This window comes from Drosophila guanche, unplaced genomic scaffold (assembly GCF_900245975.1).
Source record: "Drosophila guanche unplaced genomic scaffold, DGUA_6, whole genome shotgun sequence".
In the NCBI taxonomy this organism is placed as follows: Eukaryota; Metazoa; Arthropoda; class Insecta; order Diptera; family Drosophilidae; genus Drosophila; species Drosophila guanche.
In genome coordinates, this window is record NW_022995751.1 from 1,209,922 (window position 1) to 1,229,115 (window position 19,194).

Here is a 19,194-nt window from a genome sequence, read left to right on the forward strand (position 1 = left end):
CTATTTTTCTATTGTTTCTTTAAATTCGCGATTTTTCATTTGATTTAATTGAATTTACCGCCCTATAATCGATTATCGAGTATATAATATCGATTATGCTCTTATCGATACCTAAAGTACTCATGACACGATATATTTCTGATGGTCATGCTTTTACTCATAATTGCGTTCATCGGTATATTAATATAAATAAATACGCGGTCACACTGAAAGTACTCATAATTGCGTGCCTTGTTTGAGCATGAGACGGTATATTTCTGAATACCAGGCGGTATTTTTTTACTCATAATTGCGTTCTTCGAAATATTGCTGGGGGTCTGGCGGTATATTTGATTTATAAATACGCGGTCACACCGAAAGCAAAGTCACGCTGTAGGAGCGAAAATTTTGTTAATTTCGCGAAAATTGTTAAAAAAGTGTCGCAAACAACTGGAAAATTGCATAAAACAATGAATAATAGTAATTGGAACTGAAAGCAATAGGAAAATCACATTGCAAAGGCGTTTAGCCCCGAAAAACACACATTCAAGGGAACAAGAGGCACAACATGGCGCCGACACCCCTGCCGCTGGAGCAAATGGCCGGCGTTGGTGGCTACCTGCCAGCTGGCCAGGAAGGCGGACCGCGCATCAATACCATGTCCATGTCGGTGCTGATCGATTTCATCATCCAACGCACATACCACGAATTGACGGTGCTGGCCGAACTGTAAGTACACCCCTTAGAGAAATTCGATATGGAAAATGCAAGCTTAATGCGAATTCTGTTGTTTATTTATGTTTAGGCTTCCAAGAAAAACTGATATGGAGCGCAAGATTGAAATCTATAACTATGCAGCTCGCACACGGCACTTGTTCACTCGCCTCAATGCGCTGGTCAAGTGGGGTAATTCGGTGTCCAAAGTCGATAAATCGTCGCAGATCATGAGCTTCCTGGACAAACAGAACATGCTGTTCGTGGAGACGGCCGACATGTTGGCCCGCATGTCACGGGAGACGCTGGTGCGCGCCCGCTTGCCCAACTTTCACATTCCCGCTGCCGTTGAAGTGCTCACCACTGGCACCTACAACCGCCTGCCGACCTGCATACGCGAGAGGATTGTGCCCGCGGATGCCATCACGCCGGCAGAGAAGAAGCAGACGCTGTTGCGCCTCAACCAGGTGATTCAGCATCGCCTGGTCACGGGAAAACTTTTGCCGCAGATGCGTGAATTCCGCATCAAGAATGGACGCGTCACTTTCGAGGTGAAGCACGAGTTCAGTGTCGCCCTGACGGTTATGGGAGACAGCCAGAGTGTTCCCTGGCGTCTGTTGGACATTGATGTACTCGTGGAAGACAAGGAGACGGGAGGTAAGTGCTTCAAACGGTTTCCCTTTTAGTTCTCTAACTTATATTCCTTCTCCTTCCTTGGTAGATGGTAAATCCCTTGTGCATCCTCTGCAAGTGAACTACATCCATCAGCTGATCCAAGCGCGTCTGGTGGATAATCCCAATGCCCTGAGCGAGGTCTACAACTGTCTGCACTACTTCTGCCAGTCGCTGCAGCTGGAGGTGCTCTACACCCAGACTCTCCGCCTCAACTACGAGCGGCTGGACGACAACAACATCACCGTGGAGGAGTATGTGCCAGGTGTCAAGCTAACCGTCTCCTACTGGCGGGACCTCAAATCGGAGCTGGGCTATCGTCTCACCGTTCAGTCGGATCCCAGTGAGATTGGCCGTCCGCTGGCCGTGGTTCATGTACCCTCGCTGGGCGCCAAGGAGTCGGCGGAGGTGGCCGATCGCGCTGTCCGCTCCGAGCATCTCTCGATGGAGCGGCTGATTGTGCACACGGTGTACATACGATCAGTGTCCAGGCTGAGCGACCTGAAGCTGGAGTTCCAGGCGTTTCTCAAGGATGTTGACTGTGAGTGTAAATGTTTGTGGATTCCGCGTCAACAAAGGAACCCAATCTAAATGCTAATCTCCATTGCAGTTAACCTTCAGGGCACTCCAGCGATTCTCACGGTGCCTGTGCTCTCGCCATGCCTGCGCGCGGAGCAAATCCACATTACCATCGACACGCACACGGGCATGTTCCGCTGCCATGTGCCCAAGCACTTGGACTGTCCCATCACGGAGGAGATGCAGGAAGCCCTGAACACAGATCGCAGTAAGCTGCCGTCACTGCTCTCGGAGTTGCGCTATTGGATCACTCATCGTAGGTGCGAGAAGACACTGCAGCATCTGCCGGCCACGGCAGTCGACACGCTGACCTTCCTCACGTTGCCCGAGCAGGAGCTGTTGCAGCAGGGTCGCCACAAGATATACGTGAAGCTGCACAGGCATCCCAATATAATTCTGGTAAGCCATTGAGCTTCAATCTCTTGGAATAAGCATCTAAAGGCGGTCTCTCCTGTTGATTCCACAGGTGGTTCAGTTAAAGGAGAAGCCAACGATGGCAAACGAAATGGAATACACATTCCACTTGGGCTTTGTGGCTTTCCAGAAGGATGAGGCTGACGTTATAGACGATTCTGCCAAGCAATTGGTGTCTGTGGTGGCACAGCCACCATCGGATATCCCCAAATTCTTCACTAAACTGATGCGACTCATCGAGTTTGACACATTTGTGGCCACCCATGGACCCGGCACGGAGGTGGATGGTGAGCAGATGCAACCCACAGAGGGACTGCCTTCGATTTACTAACAGCATTTGCATATCCTTGCAGCGGAGGTTTCTCCACACAAACGCAAATCTACTGGCGATATTCTAGCGCCCCCAGCCAAGCAGCAAAAAACAATATTCCCCGCGTACTTCATTCCCGAACTGGCCCACGTTGTGGCCATGTGCGATGAGAAGATTCCGTTTATGAATCTGGCCCAGACCCTATCCAAGCACAATATTCCGCATAGCGGCCTACAGGTGGAGGCGAATGCCACATCCTTGGTGCTGAAGATTTTGGCACTGCCACAGCCAGGCAAATCGGCCACAACATCGGGCCAACAGGCACAGCAAGGAGCTGCCAATGCTGCTACTACTGCAGCGGGCGAGTCCAAGCCACAGCCGTTGAGCGGCTCCTCGGCTTTCCCCAAGATCGAGCCACATGTCTGGGACGATCTGATGCGGCGTGTGCTCTCGATATCGGTGCGCTCGCAGACGAACAAGAACAGCCAAGTGAGAATTTGGGTGGTGGAGTTTGTCTTCTACAGCACACCGCTGCAGAGCTGCCATCCCAAGGAGCAGGGCAGCCGGCGCACCGTTTACTTAACCTACGAGCAGGCCAATCATGACTTCTCCAAAACAGTTGAGGAACTGCTGAACGACTGGTCCAAGATTGTGTACCTCTACACGCTGGTCCATGACTTTGCGGAGCAGCTGAAAAATAGTGAGTACAGTCGAAGGGGTTGTGGGAGGCGGTTTATTCTTAACTAATTGCCTTCCTCTCTCTTCCCCTCTAGAACGCCTTCCTCTCTGTGACATGCTGGTGGTGAAGTCCTACAGCTACATGAATCTACTGCTGGGTTATGGCCCCAAGAAGGAGGTTAGCTGCAATATCTACTGGTCTGTGCAGTCGCACGGCTTCCGTTTGACCTTCGTGGGTGGCATGTCGGCGGTGAATGCTCACTCAATGATGCGGGACCAGCTTGCACAGCACTTAAACCAGCACCACAGCCTAACACAGATTGCACAAATCCTGCACGAGACATACTATCCCATGAGCTCCATTGCCAAGCTGCCAGTGCTGCCTTTCCTGGGGATTCCTGTAAGATCAAACATTCTTATCCATAGTTGATCCTTTACCAACGATGTATATTCCTTTACAGCGCCCACAGGTGCCTGTGCTCTCGTTCTGCATGCTGGCACAGTCGCCCTGTCTCATGCGTCTGACCTACCAGGCGGTGTACTGCTTGGAGCTGCGCTTCCGTGCCAATCGTCTGCTGTCCATTCGGGATGGAGCCAGCAGCCGCTTCGAGCGGAACATCATAGAAGAGTTCACGCCCATACAGGGACTCAAAGCGTTCCTGTCCAAGTACGTGGATGAATCGGCAGCGTATCGTGGACGGGCGCCACACGAGGACGACAATCCGCTGTCGCCCATGGGCATGGAGGATAACTATGGCGGTCCCAGCAGTGTGACGGGTGTGAGTGCGGGCGGCTCGTCGCCATTCCTGGGCGCTGGCATGCGTGGCCCACAATCGCCGAGAGACAGTGGATTGCGCTTCCCTGCGCCGCACACTCCGCCATCTAGCTCCAATCCGCACACACCCGCCAGCCCACATCCGAGTGCGGGCGGAGGAGGCGCAGCGCAGAGTCATGGAAACTTTAACTTGACCTCGCCGCCGGCTCCGCATATGCCGCATCCCTCGCCGGGCGGACTGATGCCTTCGTCGCCACTGAATCCGCAGCCAAGTCCCCACATGGTGCACAGTCCAGGGCCCAATACGATGTACATGCAGAGCCACCAGGACTCGCCCTTCACAGCCATGTCGCCGGCGAACAACCAATGGCCCGGATCTCCAAGCATGCCACGTCCTTCGCCCAGGCCTGGACAGAGTCCGGAGCACAAGAGCACGGGAGGTGGCAGCGTAGGGGCAGGTGGGCAAGATCGTGGAGGAGCCAGGGGTACACTCAATCGACCCTGGGCTGGTGCCACGCCCACTCTGCTCACCCACGAAGCCTTGGAGACCCTCTGTCGGCCCAGTCCGCACCCGAACAAGGATATCAATGTGACGGACATGAGCCCGCTGGAGCGCTTCCTCGGCTGCGTCTACATGCGCCGCCAGCTGCATCGTAACATCCAGAGCGAGGAGTCGCTCACGGCGCTCAACTCCACGGAGCCGGGAGTAGTGCTGTTCAAGGTGGACGGTCTGCAGTGCCAGGTGATGCTCAACCAGATGCACATGCAGACGCTACACCTGAAGATCACCCAACTGCCTCCGCCGCCCGACAAGCCCACATTCCAGCTGAGTCCCGACGATCTCCTGGTGATCGAGCAATACTTCGACACCCGAGTGGCAGCGCCGCCCTATCGCCCGAACTCCCTGCACAGCATCTGCCGGCTGCTGAACCTGCCCGCCCAAGTGCTCAAGGATTTCGTGCAGATCATGCGACTGGAGCTGAAGCCAGAGTTTGGCGGGGATCAGCTCAAGTGGACGGTGCAGATGTGCATGCGAATGCCGCCGTCGGCGGTGCCCATTGTGCCCAGCGGCAATGCCTGCGTGGTGCTGGGCAGGATGAAGATACTGTTCTTCCTGCAGATCACCAAGATCCCGTACAACGGCAAGGACTGGAAGGACAGCCCCTCGCTGGTGCTGCCCATCGTCTACGACATTACAACGAACCTCACCCAAATGGCCGAGCGCAGAGAGCAGGTGCCCTCGCCCATGATGACTGCAGCCAGCACACTCCTGCGCCGCTTTGCCGAGTTCAATTCGCAGCAGAATCAGTGCTCGCTGTTCCCGGCCATCACGGATCTGCTAACGAATCTGCAGCTGGCCACGGACATGCCACAGCCCCCGCCCAATCAGGCCATTGGACCACCTGTCGGTGTCGGCGTCGGTGTGGGAGTTGGCGTCGGTGTTGTTGGCTCCAGCCCGAATCCCATGATGCCAATGCAGCAGCTACAGCCCCAAGTGGGACCACAAGGACAGGTTGGCCCTGGCGGCTACCCACAGCTTGGCCCAAATCCCGGCGGTCCGCAGTGATGAAGGCGCAAGCGCCGTGCCTCCTCACTAATGCCGTGAGCAGGCACCAGAAACGGCGACCAACCCGAACTCGAAACCGAACTGCTGCACATCTTATTTATTCGACAAAGAAAAACATATTCTATAAGCAGAGAAGAGCACTCAAGCTGTGCAGTTTATTGTGCACTTCCCCCAGGCAAAACCGCACACCGTACACCATTTACTCTTTAATCTATAATTCGATATTAATATTTGTAAAGTGGCACGAGAAAACCTGTTTATACGCATCGCAAAATAATATTTATTTCCTGTGATCGCTCCCGGGAAGATCCACATATGCAGACTCCTGGCAGCGAACGGAAATGTTGATACTGATCAAGAAATGTAAACAATTGTATTTTTTTTATGTAAAATCCCATTTTTAGCTCCACTTTGGAGACAATTCCCCACAGAATAAATTCACATTGATGTTGTGGTAACAGTTTATTGTGCCAAGATGACCCATCCATTTGTAGTAAACAATACAAAGTGCGGCTAGGTACGAGTATGTAAACAAAATACTAACTAAATGTATGTAAGTGTAAGTGTGAGTGTAAGTCGTACTTCTGTTTCTTCGTTGCTAATGATTGTATCACATGATTCTTTACAGCTTTGCCCAACTGCCAGAGAGGTGAGAGGTAGCTGGGAGGCAGGAGGAGTTCTCCAGCAAGTGATTCGTGACTTTGATGCACCCGAGGTTAGTTATTGTTGTAATTATATATTTTATATGGTAAATATCTAACTGATCCCTTTTCTATTTGGCTTTGTTGCTGGTCTTGGCTGTCCCAACTACTGCTACTGCTGTGCCGCAAGCTGTGTGTTGTCCATTTGGTTGGTCAGCTCCGTGATGCCCTCTTCCTCGTCGGAGACCAGATCAACCCAGTAGCGTAGCTTCTTGCCGCGCAGATAGCTGGCGGAGTTGTCAAAGACAACAGTGTCTGGAAGGAAAGGAGCAAACTTGGTTAGGAACTCCCTTCAATGATGGAGCAGCAGCTACTACTCACATGTGGTGTTGGGTCGCGTGGAGATGTAGCCAATCTCGTCCATCTCGTTGGAGTAGACTGTGCCCAACGGCACCTCGCTTCGCTTCTCGCCCGACTTCTCGTCCACACTGTAGATGCCGAACTTGATGTCGTAGTCGATGGTCCGGAACTCCCAGGAAAGTACCTTCTGCTCTTCTAGATTGACTTTAAAGTGCAGCTTCAGTTTATCCCCCTTGGGCACCTGCGTTTCTTTAAAGTCCTTGTCGCTCTGTTGGCTATTCTGGTCAATGAAGAGATCCTCGGGCAGCTTACCACCCCAGGTCATCATCGACTTGCATTGTGGATCTCCCAATTTATCCACCAGTTCGCCACCCCAGGCCTTGGGGAACACCTTCGGATTCACGTGCGAGAAGAGCTGTTGCTGCCACTTGTCCACTCCCGACTTGTAGATGACGATCTTGCTGGTGGTGTTCTCGTCCAGGAACTTTTTCACTATGTTGAAGGCTACGGAAAACAGCTTTGGCGCATTGATGATGTAACACATCTTGAGCAGCTCTGGGAAGTTGGCCTCGTACTGCTTCACCGAAGAGATGATACACTCCGCCGCCGGACGCCAGGCGTATTGCTTCAGATTCACGTCCTGCATGTCGAAGAATACCACCAGCTGGCGGGCCTTCCAGCCATGATCCAGGCTCTGCTCGTAGGCAGTCTTCATGAAACGTTCGATGAGCAGAACGAGATACTTTTGGAACTCGAAGCGTGTGACGCAGTGCATCATGCCCCAGATGTCAAAGTTGTAGAAGGGACAAACCAGCACTGAAAAAAGCAAACAAAGTATCTCAGTACCAGATGGCTTAACCGGAAGAATTTTCACTTACCTGGCGATCCTTCGTTGTCGTAGCCTATCAGGCCATACGGCAAATACTCCTTCAGAGCCTTTGGAGGATCCCACTTATCGATGTTGTCCACATTCCACATGGCTCGTGTCTTCAGGCTCTACATTGATTTAGGTAATAATAATTATAATTATAACAATAGAACTTAAGTAATTAATCATGTCCTTACAGCTCTTAGCATTTTCTCTGCTGCCTCCAAGTTCCATTTGCGGGCTGTTTGGGAGAATGTTTGGAATGGTAAGCAAGGATCTCCAATAAGGATTATCGTGGGCAGACTCACCTCTTAGCCAGCGCAGTAGGAAGTAATCATCATGACTGTCGACGAGCGCATCGTCCATCTGCTTGCGGAACTATAATTGAATGAAAAGCGTTGCAAGGATCAGTGCTTGTCTCCCAAAGGATGTGATTATATCGATTCCTATCTGTAATCCTGATTGTATATACAAGTCCTATTGATTCAAATAAAAATTGTAACAGCAAAACTTGCATTGTTTCCTTGGTCCTTAAAAAGGACTCCATGGGGTCCTTGGTCCTTGAAAAAGACTCAGTGGGGGAGAGGGCATTCTCCTTCATGTCCTTACACAACAAAAAAGGCTGCACTGTTGTTTTTGTACAACAAAAGTTGTTTTTGTTTTTGTACAACCATTCAATTTGCACAGTGGCGCCACCGCGATCTCGACGGTTACTTCTGGAACTAAAAATTATTTGCACAGTGGCGCCACCGCGATCTCGACGGTCACTTCTGGAACTAACTTATTTCCAACTGTCAAATTGAATTTATTGAATTTCATAGCAGCCAGCTTTTGACAAGGTGAAAAAACATGGGAGCCAGTTACCTTCTTCTGACTTATGTTTGCCTGGTACTTGGTCTGGAAATTTTCCAGTTTTTGGCCATTTAATTGAAGCAATTTCAAAAGATCACAGTGGCGCCCCAACACAGAGCAGCCAGTTCTCGAACTACGCTAGGTTAGTTCTATAAATGGCCGTCTACATCGCAGGGGCGCCACTGCGTTACAACAACAACAGTGTCCATCAAAGCATCCCCCAAAAGTATGCTACACCTTCTGTGATTACATCAGCGCCCAAAATAAACTCGAATATTCGATCGTATAACCCCGAAGGTATGTTATACTTTTATACTTAAATTACATGTATTTACAATATGGGTATTTACATATTTACATACATATTATGTATGCGAATCTTAAGCTGCGCCCTAATCCATCTCGGTCTCACTCTCAATTTGGAAATCTGCAATCAAGGACAGTAAGGATGTTTGTATCCTTGGAATGACCCAGCAAAGAGTACTTGTTGTTTTCTCTTTAGCTGTAAGTTGGCTATCCGTCGACCGCTTGGGCCGTACCACACCTTTTTGTTATCAGGGCAGCTTTCCTAGGTATTCCTGAGTATTCCTGATCGGATATTTCTCAGAGTCCCAATCGTCTCCGATCGCTTGCAGACACAATCTACAATCTTAGACACCTATAAATTCTAAACTAAAACAATTCTAGTACTAAGCAATATGGGACTCTTAATCCACACACATCCGAGTCCCGCATTATATGAAATAAAACTAGATGTTGCTTAATTTCTATACACTACAAATGGAATTGGCAGCGTTGTGAGTTTCTGCCTGCATATACATATTTATAGATATATTTTTAAACACCCCGCTTCTGCCGCACACACCTGCGGCTCTAATCTAGCCGATTCCCAATCAATGGATTTTCTATGTATTGATTGACTGGCGAAGGCCTTGCAAGAGACTGGTAATGCAATTAAATCGGTTGCTTTTCCTATCTCCATCTCGGGCGATAATTTGTATTGCGGTCTAACAGGCTACCTAAACGAATGTCGGGTTGGCCTTTGCTGCATTAATTGTTGTTAATTTTTGTTGGCCTTGGGTCTGGCACTTTGGCTGTTTGCTAACAAAGGTTCATGCAAAATTGAAATTGATCAGCATTCGCATTCTACTTACAGGTTTTCCTTGTTTTTGCTTGACACCTATTTGATTGGCTAAATACTCGACTCACGTACCTTGATTTGCATTAGTGCTTGGTGCACATTTAACACAATTAATAACCGCTAAATTGACTCGCGCCTGGCTGGTTTAGTAATAGCTGAATCATTCCCACTCAATCTGCGTCCCCTTCCAATTTCCCATTCAAGCTTGGCTCTGGGCCAAACCACTTGAAATTCAATAACGAGGCCGGCCGCGTCTTGCATTTGTCCGCTAAGCGCTGCTTCTTTTATTTGTGAGTTTTCGCTTTTCGTAGAGCAACTAAAACCTGGTTGTTTGGCTTTTATTATTAGTGGAGAAGGCTGGCTAGCTGGCTAGCTGGCTGGCTGGCTGGCTGGCTGGCTGGCTGTCTAGCGGAATGGCCAACTGCCCAACTGGCCGACTGGCCCCCAGGTGATTGCTGGCTTAGTTTTTCATTAGCGTCGAATTCTGTGCGGCTTGTCTTGACTTCCTCAAATCCAAAAACAGTCATGCTTTGTGTTGTGTTGTTTGTGGCTTGTACTTGCCTATCGGCCACTGCGCTTTGTTCCTCTACTTCTGACTTTGACTCAGTTTTAGAGCAGCAGCCAGCAGCCAGAAGCCATCAGGTAAACATTCGATAAGCGATCGAAAGTGGACTCTTTATTTGGCAAGGCAAGGGCGAAATGGAGCCCATGAATAATTAATGAATTAACGTGAATAATGTCCACAAACGATTGGCGAATGCAGCGAATGTTGTTTGCCTTTGAATTTAACGCTTCAGGATAAGTAAATGAGGGAATTAATGGGGAGAAGATCTCTCTTCATAACTTAAAAACTCTCCATAAAGTTTCTCTTCTTTTGTGTGTTCGTTTTCTAGTCCGATAAAACCTGTTGCTCTGCTGATTTATGCATAACGCCTGAAATATGTCCGAGGCTGTAACTGAGGCTATGTGATAAGAGGGTCGGAGGCTTAAAGTTCACTCTGGTTGCAAGGGGATGAGCTGTCGTTCTGGGTTAATGCTCTCTCCACTTATCCGTTCGTACACATATTTCTGATGATTCGCCAACACTCATGTTTTATTTATAAACCCCTATAATCGCCGTCGTGCCGGCATGCCAAATGACAAATGACAAATCGCACTTAGTGCTGCACTCGCAGCAATTAAAAAAGGGCAGAGGTCTGGATCTGTTCTGTACAGAAGTTCCGGCAGCAGGGGCAGGGGCAAGCCCCGAAAGATTATAGAATTTCCAGCTGGCCCTGCCTGCACTGCTGGCAACCGGTTCGATGCATTTTACCCACTTTTTGGGGCCTATTCAAATTGTATTCTGGGTCGTTTACTTGTCAACAACAACATTGGTTTCCATTTCGATTTCGCAAGCTGTTTTCATATGCCAGCCAGTGCCAGTCAGCCAGCCAGTCAGCCAGGCAGTCAGCCAAGAACACATGAGTCGACACATGTGCAGCAGCGACTGCAGACCAGACCCCACCACCAAAGCAACGGAGCAATGGCCAGAACAAGTTGTCGCTGCTGTGGCGGCTACTCGTATTGTGGGGCACAGTGGGGCAAACTCTGCTAATCGAAGAGCAAGTCATGCAAAACAATTCCTAATTAGCATAGATCACGCCTCACTGGCCAGGCACTACGCAAACTAGAACATAAAAATCAATCAAGTGGACTGGTTACATCATCTGGGAATTTTTCGAGGAATCGCACACTAAAATAATGTATACAAAACTGTGCCCAAGGGAATATCTAATTCGAGGTCTGTGAATATCTAAATTATTCCCTAGAGAAACAAGGAAATCCATCAGCATAGTCTTATATTCTACTGCCGTGGAATTTTATCTCTCGAACCAACAACAAACACGCACCCAAAGATCTTATCTTTCCCCCAGGAGATGGCGCCAGATACACATATACCCTTCATCCCGTTATGTTTTCCCCGCTCACCTGCTCCAGTGTGGCGCGCTGTTCCGCAGTGATTTCGGGCAATGGGCCGGACATTATGATTTTGTTATTGTTATTGTTATTTCTACAACTAATTGTATTGCGTATCTTTTTATGGAGGTTTATCGACTGAGCGACGTTAAAGCGCTGCCAATTTTGTTTGCTCTTCACACAGATAAAGAGCGGCACACCAATACACATGTACAAATCGAAGCGAATTTCTTTTTTTTTCACACGCGAAAACAGAGTCCGGTGGATGCTTTTGGTTTTTCGATTTTTGGCAGCTGCTCCGCAGAGCAGAGCAGAGCAGAGCTGGAGCTGGAGAGCTTTGTTTAACAATAAAAAACTTTCTACTATTATTTAGAGGTTTTGTTTTTGGGTTGCCGTTACGTTGATTACGTTTGCCATTTAGCCGCACATTTCCCAACGCAATTATTGGGTAGTATTTTATATTTGTGTAGATTTTATGTGTGTTTGTTTTTGTTTTTGGCCACAGACTAGACGGAGGCGGCACTGAGACTCGGAACTCAGCTGACCGACAATAATAACGATAATTTCGACCCAGGCAAGGTAAGGCTACGACTACGACACGGCACGGCACGCAAATGGATTCACAACAAACTGTCCGTGCTCGCGTTCAAATTCAGAATGTTTTGGTTTGGCTGTTTGCTGTTGATAAAGCCCCAACAACCTAGAGCTCCAAAGCCCCAATGCTACAGCAGCAGCTGCTCTCTCGATGTCTCTCTGTGTACATATGTTTCTCCAGCAGTTTTGTTTCGTTACGTTTCGTTTGCTTGGCTTTGCTGTGTGGAAAAATCGATTAAAAGCGAGAGAGAGAAACAACAGAGAGTTGTCATGCTCACGTCAGCCGCTTGTGGAGGATGCTCTCTCCCAGCCACAGGTTGTATTTGACTATCTCTTACTCTTCTGTAAAGACTGTAGTTTGATAATTATAGTTAAGTTGGTACTTCAACCTTGCTAAATTTACTTACCTTTGGTGCAAAATATAATATTGGGGGCGTTTATTTTATGGCAGAAATCTTATCTGGAACAAGTCCGTTTACGGTGGTACTTCTTGGCCTGCTGATACTCGTATTTTTGGCATTCGCAATCAATTGAAGTGTTTGTTTGTTAATTGATGGGATGATTAGAGTCCCAAAAGGTAAGTAAATGTATGTTTGCCTGCAAATGATAAAATATCGTAAGTAAATCAGAGATCAGAGTCATATTTATAAGAAATGGATATCGTAAGCAGATATAAAGAAATATAAGAGTGTATTTTGTAAATGGTTTATGGTTACATACATTTCAGCTTTTGTCACAATGGTGTTTGATATTTGCTATCTGACAAAAGCTGCTAGCTGATAGCCTATGGAAATATAATGTAAAATACTAATGTAGAAAATCATGTTTACATCTTTTCAGTTGCCAGGCAACAGAATTAATTCAAATTTTGGACGTTTTCTGTTGAGCAATTTTAGCAATTACACTGCAAAATCAATTAAAGTCCGTCTGGACCAGCGGGAATGTTGAATGAGACCACTCATCAAATTGTTGACTGATTTAATAGTTTACAAGCAATTATTCCATGCGAGTATTTACTGGGCCAATGGGGCCATTCATTCATCTCTGATGGCCCACGAATATACATATATCCTGCGGCTTCGTAAAGTACTGTTTGTTCTTAAATATACATCCAGAGAGAATACTTGTGTTGACCAGTGCCCAGTGGGATGCGGAGGTTCGTTCGATTCATTGTGTTTTTATAGTCATTGCACGAGGTGCGAATATTCAATTCATTGATTTGTGTGTTTGCACTCGCTGGCAGATCTGCCAGAGCAGGCAGAGGCCAACGCTGAATGAAATCTGTGAGCGAATAGGGTCCTCCACCTACACTGCAGCTCTTGGATTGGATTCCACCACACCAATTCAAAATCTATTCCCTATGCATATGGAAATCATTTGTTCGCAGGCCATCGACTGCTCGGTGGTGAGAATTTACTATCCTGCGTCACGAGAATTCCTGCCCAAATCGAAAACTTAATAATTCAAAAATACCTGTTCAATAATAAGCTATGGCTGTTTATGAAAACAAACAATGGAAGTACAAGTCCAAGAGGCAGACACGGACGCAGACGCAGACACATAATAGGCGTTAATTTTATGAAATTGTTGAAGTATCGAAATGAATTAAACGCCAATTAAGTGGATTTTAATACAAGTTTGTGGACGTCAATCAGGAATGAGAAATGATCGAGCAGAGCATGTGATATGGAGGTAGTTTTCCGTATCAACAATCAGGCAATAATGCCAGCAATCGATGGAAGACTCGAATGGGTACGAGGTGAGCAGAAGGAAGCGCTGAGTCCTCCACCTCATCACCTTGATGGGATTCTAAAAATGCCAAAAGGTCAAGCAGCAACAGCCGTTGAGATCTCCCATCGTCACGTATCGCTATAGAAATCGGATCTACATGTAATACGAATAATGATCGCATACTACGCACATCATTTATCACTTGGAAAGAATTTAGCATGTTTATGCATCAATTCTACAAAAGAAAAATGTAATCTATTTCATCATTTGATCGGACTAAACATATATAGACAACATAGTAGAAGTTCCCCCCAGAAACATCAAACGGTAGACCATAAAGGAATTACCGGATAAGATCTGTGTGGATCGTGTGTACTGTGCTTGGTCTTCTCTTGCCTGAATTTAGTGCCTGACGGCACGCGGACGGACTACTGAGCTACTGGGCAACGGGACTTTTCACTTTTCACTTTTCACCGATGCGTCGGTGGTGAGTTGTGGGGGCGTTTGGCGCAAAAACAAGGCGCAATTCCCGTTAAATACAAATAAATAAAGCCACAAGAGCACACAGACAAAAGGGGAGAGAAGAGTTTGCCAGTTCGCCAGTCAATCAATTGCTCGATCATCGATGGCGATATTCTGCACTTGAAATTATATTTCGTTGGAATACACCGAAATGTGTCGACCTCCCACCGCGTGCCAGACAGCCAACCCATCCAGAGTGATCCGTTGAGCGATCTATGGGATGCTGGGGGGGGGGTCTCCATGACGCCACTGACGCCTCCCTCCCTCACACGGTGATGCAGTTTAGCCTGAAAACCCCAAACAAAATCACGCACCAAAAACACCCAAAATATACCAACAAGTAGATGGGTAGATGGAAATTGTACATTTGATGACGTTAGCGCCACCAGCAAGAGGCGCACGCCCACGATGCTTCCCCAAGTGCACACCACAGAGCACAGACCACAGATCGGAGTGTGTTCCCTGTGTGTCCGTGTGTCTGTGTGTCTGTGACGTCATTCGCTGGGTCGTGTGCTCCACAGCGAATCATTTGATTATATTTGCAAATGTTGTGGTGGCCAGCCAGGCAACAGCAGAGCCCCAACACACCAGAGAATCCAGTGAGAGTCTCGTCTATTTCGGGAGGATTGCACGAGAGTTTACTTCAATCGACGCGCGAGAAAGGTAAGCAAACAAAAACATCACATCGCATCGCATCGCATCGCATCGAGCACTTAATAATGTTCTATAAGTTGATGCCGTGACGAAGAAGATGATCTTCCAATTTCCCTTTCCATTTCCATGGAGTGTAATTCCAAGATTCCGCGGGGATTTCGAGTGGGTTGTCCGCCAGTCTGGTGGTGGTTTCCTCTAAATGCTCTCGTTGATTGGCAAATTAATTACCCAAAAGTTCAACTTTCTGTTGAAATAATATTTCAAATCAATTTTCACAAGAACTTTCCCTTGGGTTTATGGGTGGTTCCCTGAACTCCGGGTTTATTAATCGATCGGATCGAAGTGAGTTATGGATTTATGTGGAATCATCTTTTGTTGGCGGGGGGGGAGAATTCTCGGAATGTGTCTGCTGCTCCATCATTTCCGTTTGCCGGAATTTAAATTTGGGTCATGTCATTCCTCCTTCCCCACACTTTAAGGGGAAATTCCTTACCCCTAATCCCGTTTCTTGTGCGCCGCAGCACGTGTCGCGGCATTCGTGGCCAGGATCTACTCCTCCACTACACGCATGCAGTCTCATGTCTCATGCCGTTGTCCTCGTGCCTGTCTCTGTCTCCACCTCGCTTTGGGAGGATGTGCGTGCATTTTGGTCTAATCCGCGGGTTAGTCGCCCTTTGCCCTTCCCCTTCCTCCTTCCTCCTTCCACGGAGCCATTATCCTGGCAATTGCAGAAAGGCAACCCCTGTTGCTCTCTCTCTCTCTCGCTGCTGAATGACCGGCCATGATGTGGCACATTTGGCACAGTGTTTCCTTGCGGGACAAACAAATTAGAGAGCGAGACGCGCCCCTTTTTGTGTGTGCTGCGGTGATTCCCCCCCTCCGATGGATGGACTCTGCTTGTGGTCATAATACGCGTAATTTTCCCTTTTGTTAAGTGAGGAGAAGTTTTTGGCTCAAAGTCGACCACCACCTACCCCGTACCCTAGCTGTGCCTCGGCTGTCCTTGGCTGGGATGATGCTTCTTCGATATAATGACTTTTGATTACTGCGCCATTAAGCGTTCTCTTGAAAGCCTGTCGCCCCTAGCCCTACCCCTGCTTGCTGCTCTGTACATCTGTTTGATTTTTCCTTTTCAACAACTTGCGCTTGGCCATGACCCTGTCTATGGTTCCCCGTTGTCCCCCCGTGTGGCAGGATGTCAGCGTTGCCATTGGAACTTGGTAAATGGGAGTGGAGCACAGGACCACAGGACCACAGGAGGGCCAGGGCAAAGCACTTTGGTAATTCGTTTTGCATTCAATTTCAATTCAAAATGGGTAAATTTCCCTCAATTAAATTGTTTCGCTTCACTTTTAACCCAATTGCGTTTAAGTTTTTCCCCTGCTTACCCCTTTCCCCTCGTGGCAGTGCCTTTTCCATGGAATTGTTTACGGCATTCAGTGCGCATTCTTTGCATAATTTGATTGGCCTGTCAGTTGGTTAGAAACGGAAGCGACAGAAGCCAAAGAACAAGAAAACTTCAAGGAAAGGGAAGGACTGGCTGGCTGCTGGCTGGCTGGCTGGCTGTCTTTTCACATAAATTAGGCAAGTTTTTCAATAAACTGCACAAGTTGCACATACGACGTGTGCATCCCAGGGGAGCATAGAAGGGGAAGCCAACAAGGTGCAGCAAATATTGCCACATCAATTGTGGCAGGCAGGCAGGCAGCACACCCACACACCACACCACATCAACATCAGTTTGAAAGTGCATGTGGCACCCCCCACTTTGGCATAGTTCTCCAGGGTGTTGCAAGGGGTGTGGTGGCGGCACCTTCAACCTGCCCATCTGCCCACATGCCCACCTGCCACAACACATAATTCCCCATCGGACTCGACTCGGACTCGCAGGTCGAACGGAAAGTCGAAAAGAAACGGCAAAAAGTCTTGTAATACTCGTGTAATCTCTGAGACAAAAACTTATTTACTCAAATGGCAATGGGAAACCCCCCTTTCAGGCTTTTCCTCCATTGCCTTTTCCCCCCATCCACTTTTATGTACTTTTCTCTCTCTTGCACCTGATCTTTATGTTTAATTCTGTTTTTGTTATGTGCCTCTCATCCATTTCTCTCAATTGAACACGAACACAAAAAAAAACACACAGAAATGGCAAAGGATAAGCAGAACTTTCTCTGGCCAAAGTTTTTCGTGGAGAGAAGTTTTCAGTGCAGTTTTCAGGTGTCAAAATCAATTTCAGAGTAGCGATAAAGAGGATGAAGTGGAAAGGGGAAAATTCTGGGCAGGGAATTGGAAAACTGTTCCTCAACAGCAGCAGAATGGGAATGCTAATTATTTGACTTGAATGCAAAACGATGGAAATACGTGGCGGAATCCAGAGCGTGGAGCGTCGTGCCCCCATCAACAAAAATCTTCCTCCTTGGCTCTAATTAAAATGGACACTCGCTTGCAGCATTTCATTTAATTTATGCAACTATCAATCACTCAATCAATGCCTGCCTCGGACTCAGTCTCAGCCTCCATGCGGGGCTATTGTCTATTTCCTGTTTGATTTTTCGTGAACAAATTTAGAAATGGAAATGCAATTTTTCATAATCACTGCTAATCCGTAGCAACATGTCATAATCAGCTGAGGTTGAGGGTCTGTCTTGTGGGAAGAGGGTTGCAACATTTCCATTAGATGTATTTCTAGTTGTTAATGGAAATACATGACATGTCGTAGGCAAATCCAATCAAGTGATTATCGATGGGAAAGGCAATGGCATGGGAATGCAATGAAAGCAAAACTTGTACTTCACTTTACGGCCTTGCCTTGCCTGGGGAAATTGTTTGATCTTTCAATGATTTCTGCTGCTTTGTGTGCTGCTCTCTCTTCTGCTTTGATTTCACTGCTTTGCTAAGACTGCTTTGAGTTCCTTTTACCCCCCAATTTGTTTGCTTGCTGCTGAGGAGTTTCCACTGCTTTGCGGAGATTAATTTGAATTAATTTCAACTGCTTTTTGTATGTTTTTCTAGCACAAATGAACTGCTTTCAACTGCATTGAGTTGATTACTTGCCAACTGCTTGACTTTAACTGCTTTACGCTTTAATCTTTTGAAGCTTCTTGGGGGAAAATAACAATGTGTGGATATCGGGATGAGAACGTTAAGCAAATTAGAGTGGAAATCCACTAGGGGAAGGGAAAGACTGGCCTTAGAACAGTTGAAGTCTACGTCTGAGAGAACTTTTTAGGTATTACCATTCTCATATCGATTCAAATTTAAAGGAAAGATACTTCCAGTGGCTATCACTAAAGTATGTCCATATCTAGTTCTATGTATAACTAAGGTCTATCATTTCCTTGTGCCGAAACACCACCGAAACTCTCTCTATTCAAAGCCTTGACTGCTAACAGGCATTCAGAATCGGCAACACTTGGATTGCAATTAGGCTCAAGCAGGCATGAGACTCCTATCAATTGCAACTCTCATTCCCTGCCACCAATCCTTCTTCGCCTCACCACTCACTATCCGCTTACCACCTGCCCGCATTTGAAACCGAGAGGCAAACACATGCATCGACATCGACATCGGCAGCATCTACTCCATTGAGAGACAATGGGTGCGGCCAAATCACACCTTGCCCCTTGCCACTAGCACTGCCTCCTGGCTCCTGGCTCTCCCTCCCGGCTGCAGCATTTGTAGACATCTTGGCAAACAAAGTCCTTTGCCAGAGGCAGGGCAGGAGCAGTGCATAGGGATAAGAATAAGACAGGCAGACGGACCGACCTGCACACACATGGGACCAAGAGGAGTGGGACAGGGGAAGCGTCTGCCTGTTTCCCTATCAAACTCAATCGCAAATCGCAATCGCTGTGAGGCAGAGAGAGTGCATCGGGATCTGTTTGTGAGCAACTCGAATTACCATTTCGATTCAGTTTTAATGAGATTTGTCCACCGCTTCTGCCCCTGTGTCCCTGTGTCCCCGTGCCCTGCTCTACTCTACTCTTCTCTACTCTGTGCTGCCCTGACAGCAGCGTGTGCCAGTGCGAGGTCCTTGGGCACGAGTTATGGGGTTGTAATATCGTGTTTTCCGCTCGTTAGCCGGTGCTGCACATCTCCTTTTCCCTCACTCTCTCCTCTCGCACTTTCTCCTGGCAGCTGGCATTCATTTTGGGCCATGGGATGCTGGCCGCATATCCTCGTGGCTG

General features: G+C 47.7%; 2 protein-coding genes and 1 long non-coding RNA gene across 5 annotated transcripts; 2 read left to right on the plus strand and 1 right to left on the minus strand.

Annotated features, from left to right (window-relative positions):
- Positions 1-353: 353 nt before the first annotated feature.
- On the plus strand, positions 354-6,671 carry LOC117587477 (mediator of RNA polymerase II transcription subunit 14). Of its 3 annotated transcripts, XR_004574064.1 has the most exons (9): positions 354-708; positions 785-1,350; positions 1,415-1,906; positions 1,976-2,343; positions 2,411-2,645; positions 2,712-3,368; positions 3,442-3,746; positions 3,808-6,051; positions 6,106-6,671. XR_004574064.1 is itself a non-coding variant. In XM_034278205.1 (8 exons), exons 1-8 carry the CDS (start codon positions 548-550, stop codon positions 5,686-5,688), a joined length of 4,665 nt encoding a protein of 1,554 aa, XP_034134096.1. In that variant the 5' UTR covers positions 354-547; the 3' UTR covers positions 5,689-6,056. The 3 variants fall into 3 exon arrangements, 2 of the variants coding, with proteins under 2 accessions (XP_034134096.1, XP_034134097.1); XM_034278205.1 differs by lacking the exon at positions 6,106-6,671 and having other exon boundaries at positions 3,808-6,056; XM_034278206.1 differs by lacking the exon at positions 6,106-6,671 and having other exon boundaries at positions 2,757-3,368; positions 3,808-6,056.
- Positions 6,132-12,169, minus strand: LOC117587478 (SEC14-like protein 2). The gene is made up of 6 exons (XM_034278208.1): positions 11,519-12,169; positions 7,866-7,935; positions 7,755-7,798; positions 7,568-7,685; positions 6,711-7,505; positions 6,132-6,644 (listed from the first exon to the last, which is right to left on the minus strand). The coding sequence occupies exons 1-6, from the start codon at positions 11,714-11,716 to the stop codon at positions 6,502-6,504; spliced, it is 1,368 nt and encodes a 455-aa protein (XP_034134099.1). The 5' UTR covers positions 11,717-12,169; the 3' UTR covers positions 6,132-6,501.
- On the plus strand, positions 7,554-8,067 carry LOC117587479. Its single transcript, XR_004574065.1, has 2 exons — positions 7,554-7,699; positions 7,757-8,067. It is a non-coding gene; the product is annotated as an uncharacterized LOC117587479 (long non-coding RNA).
- Positions 12,170-19,194: the final 7,025 nt, after the last annotated feature.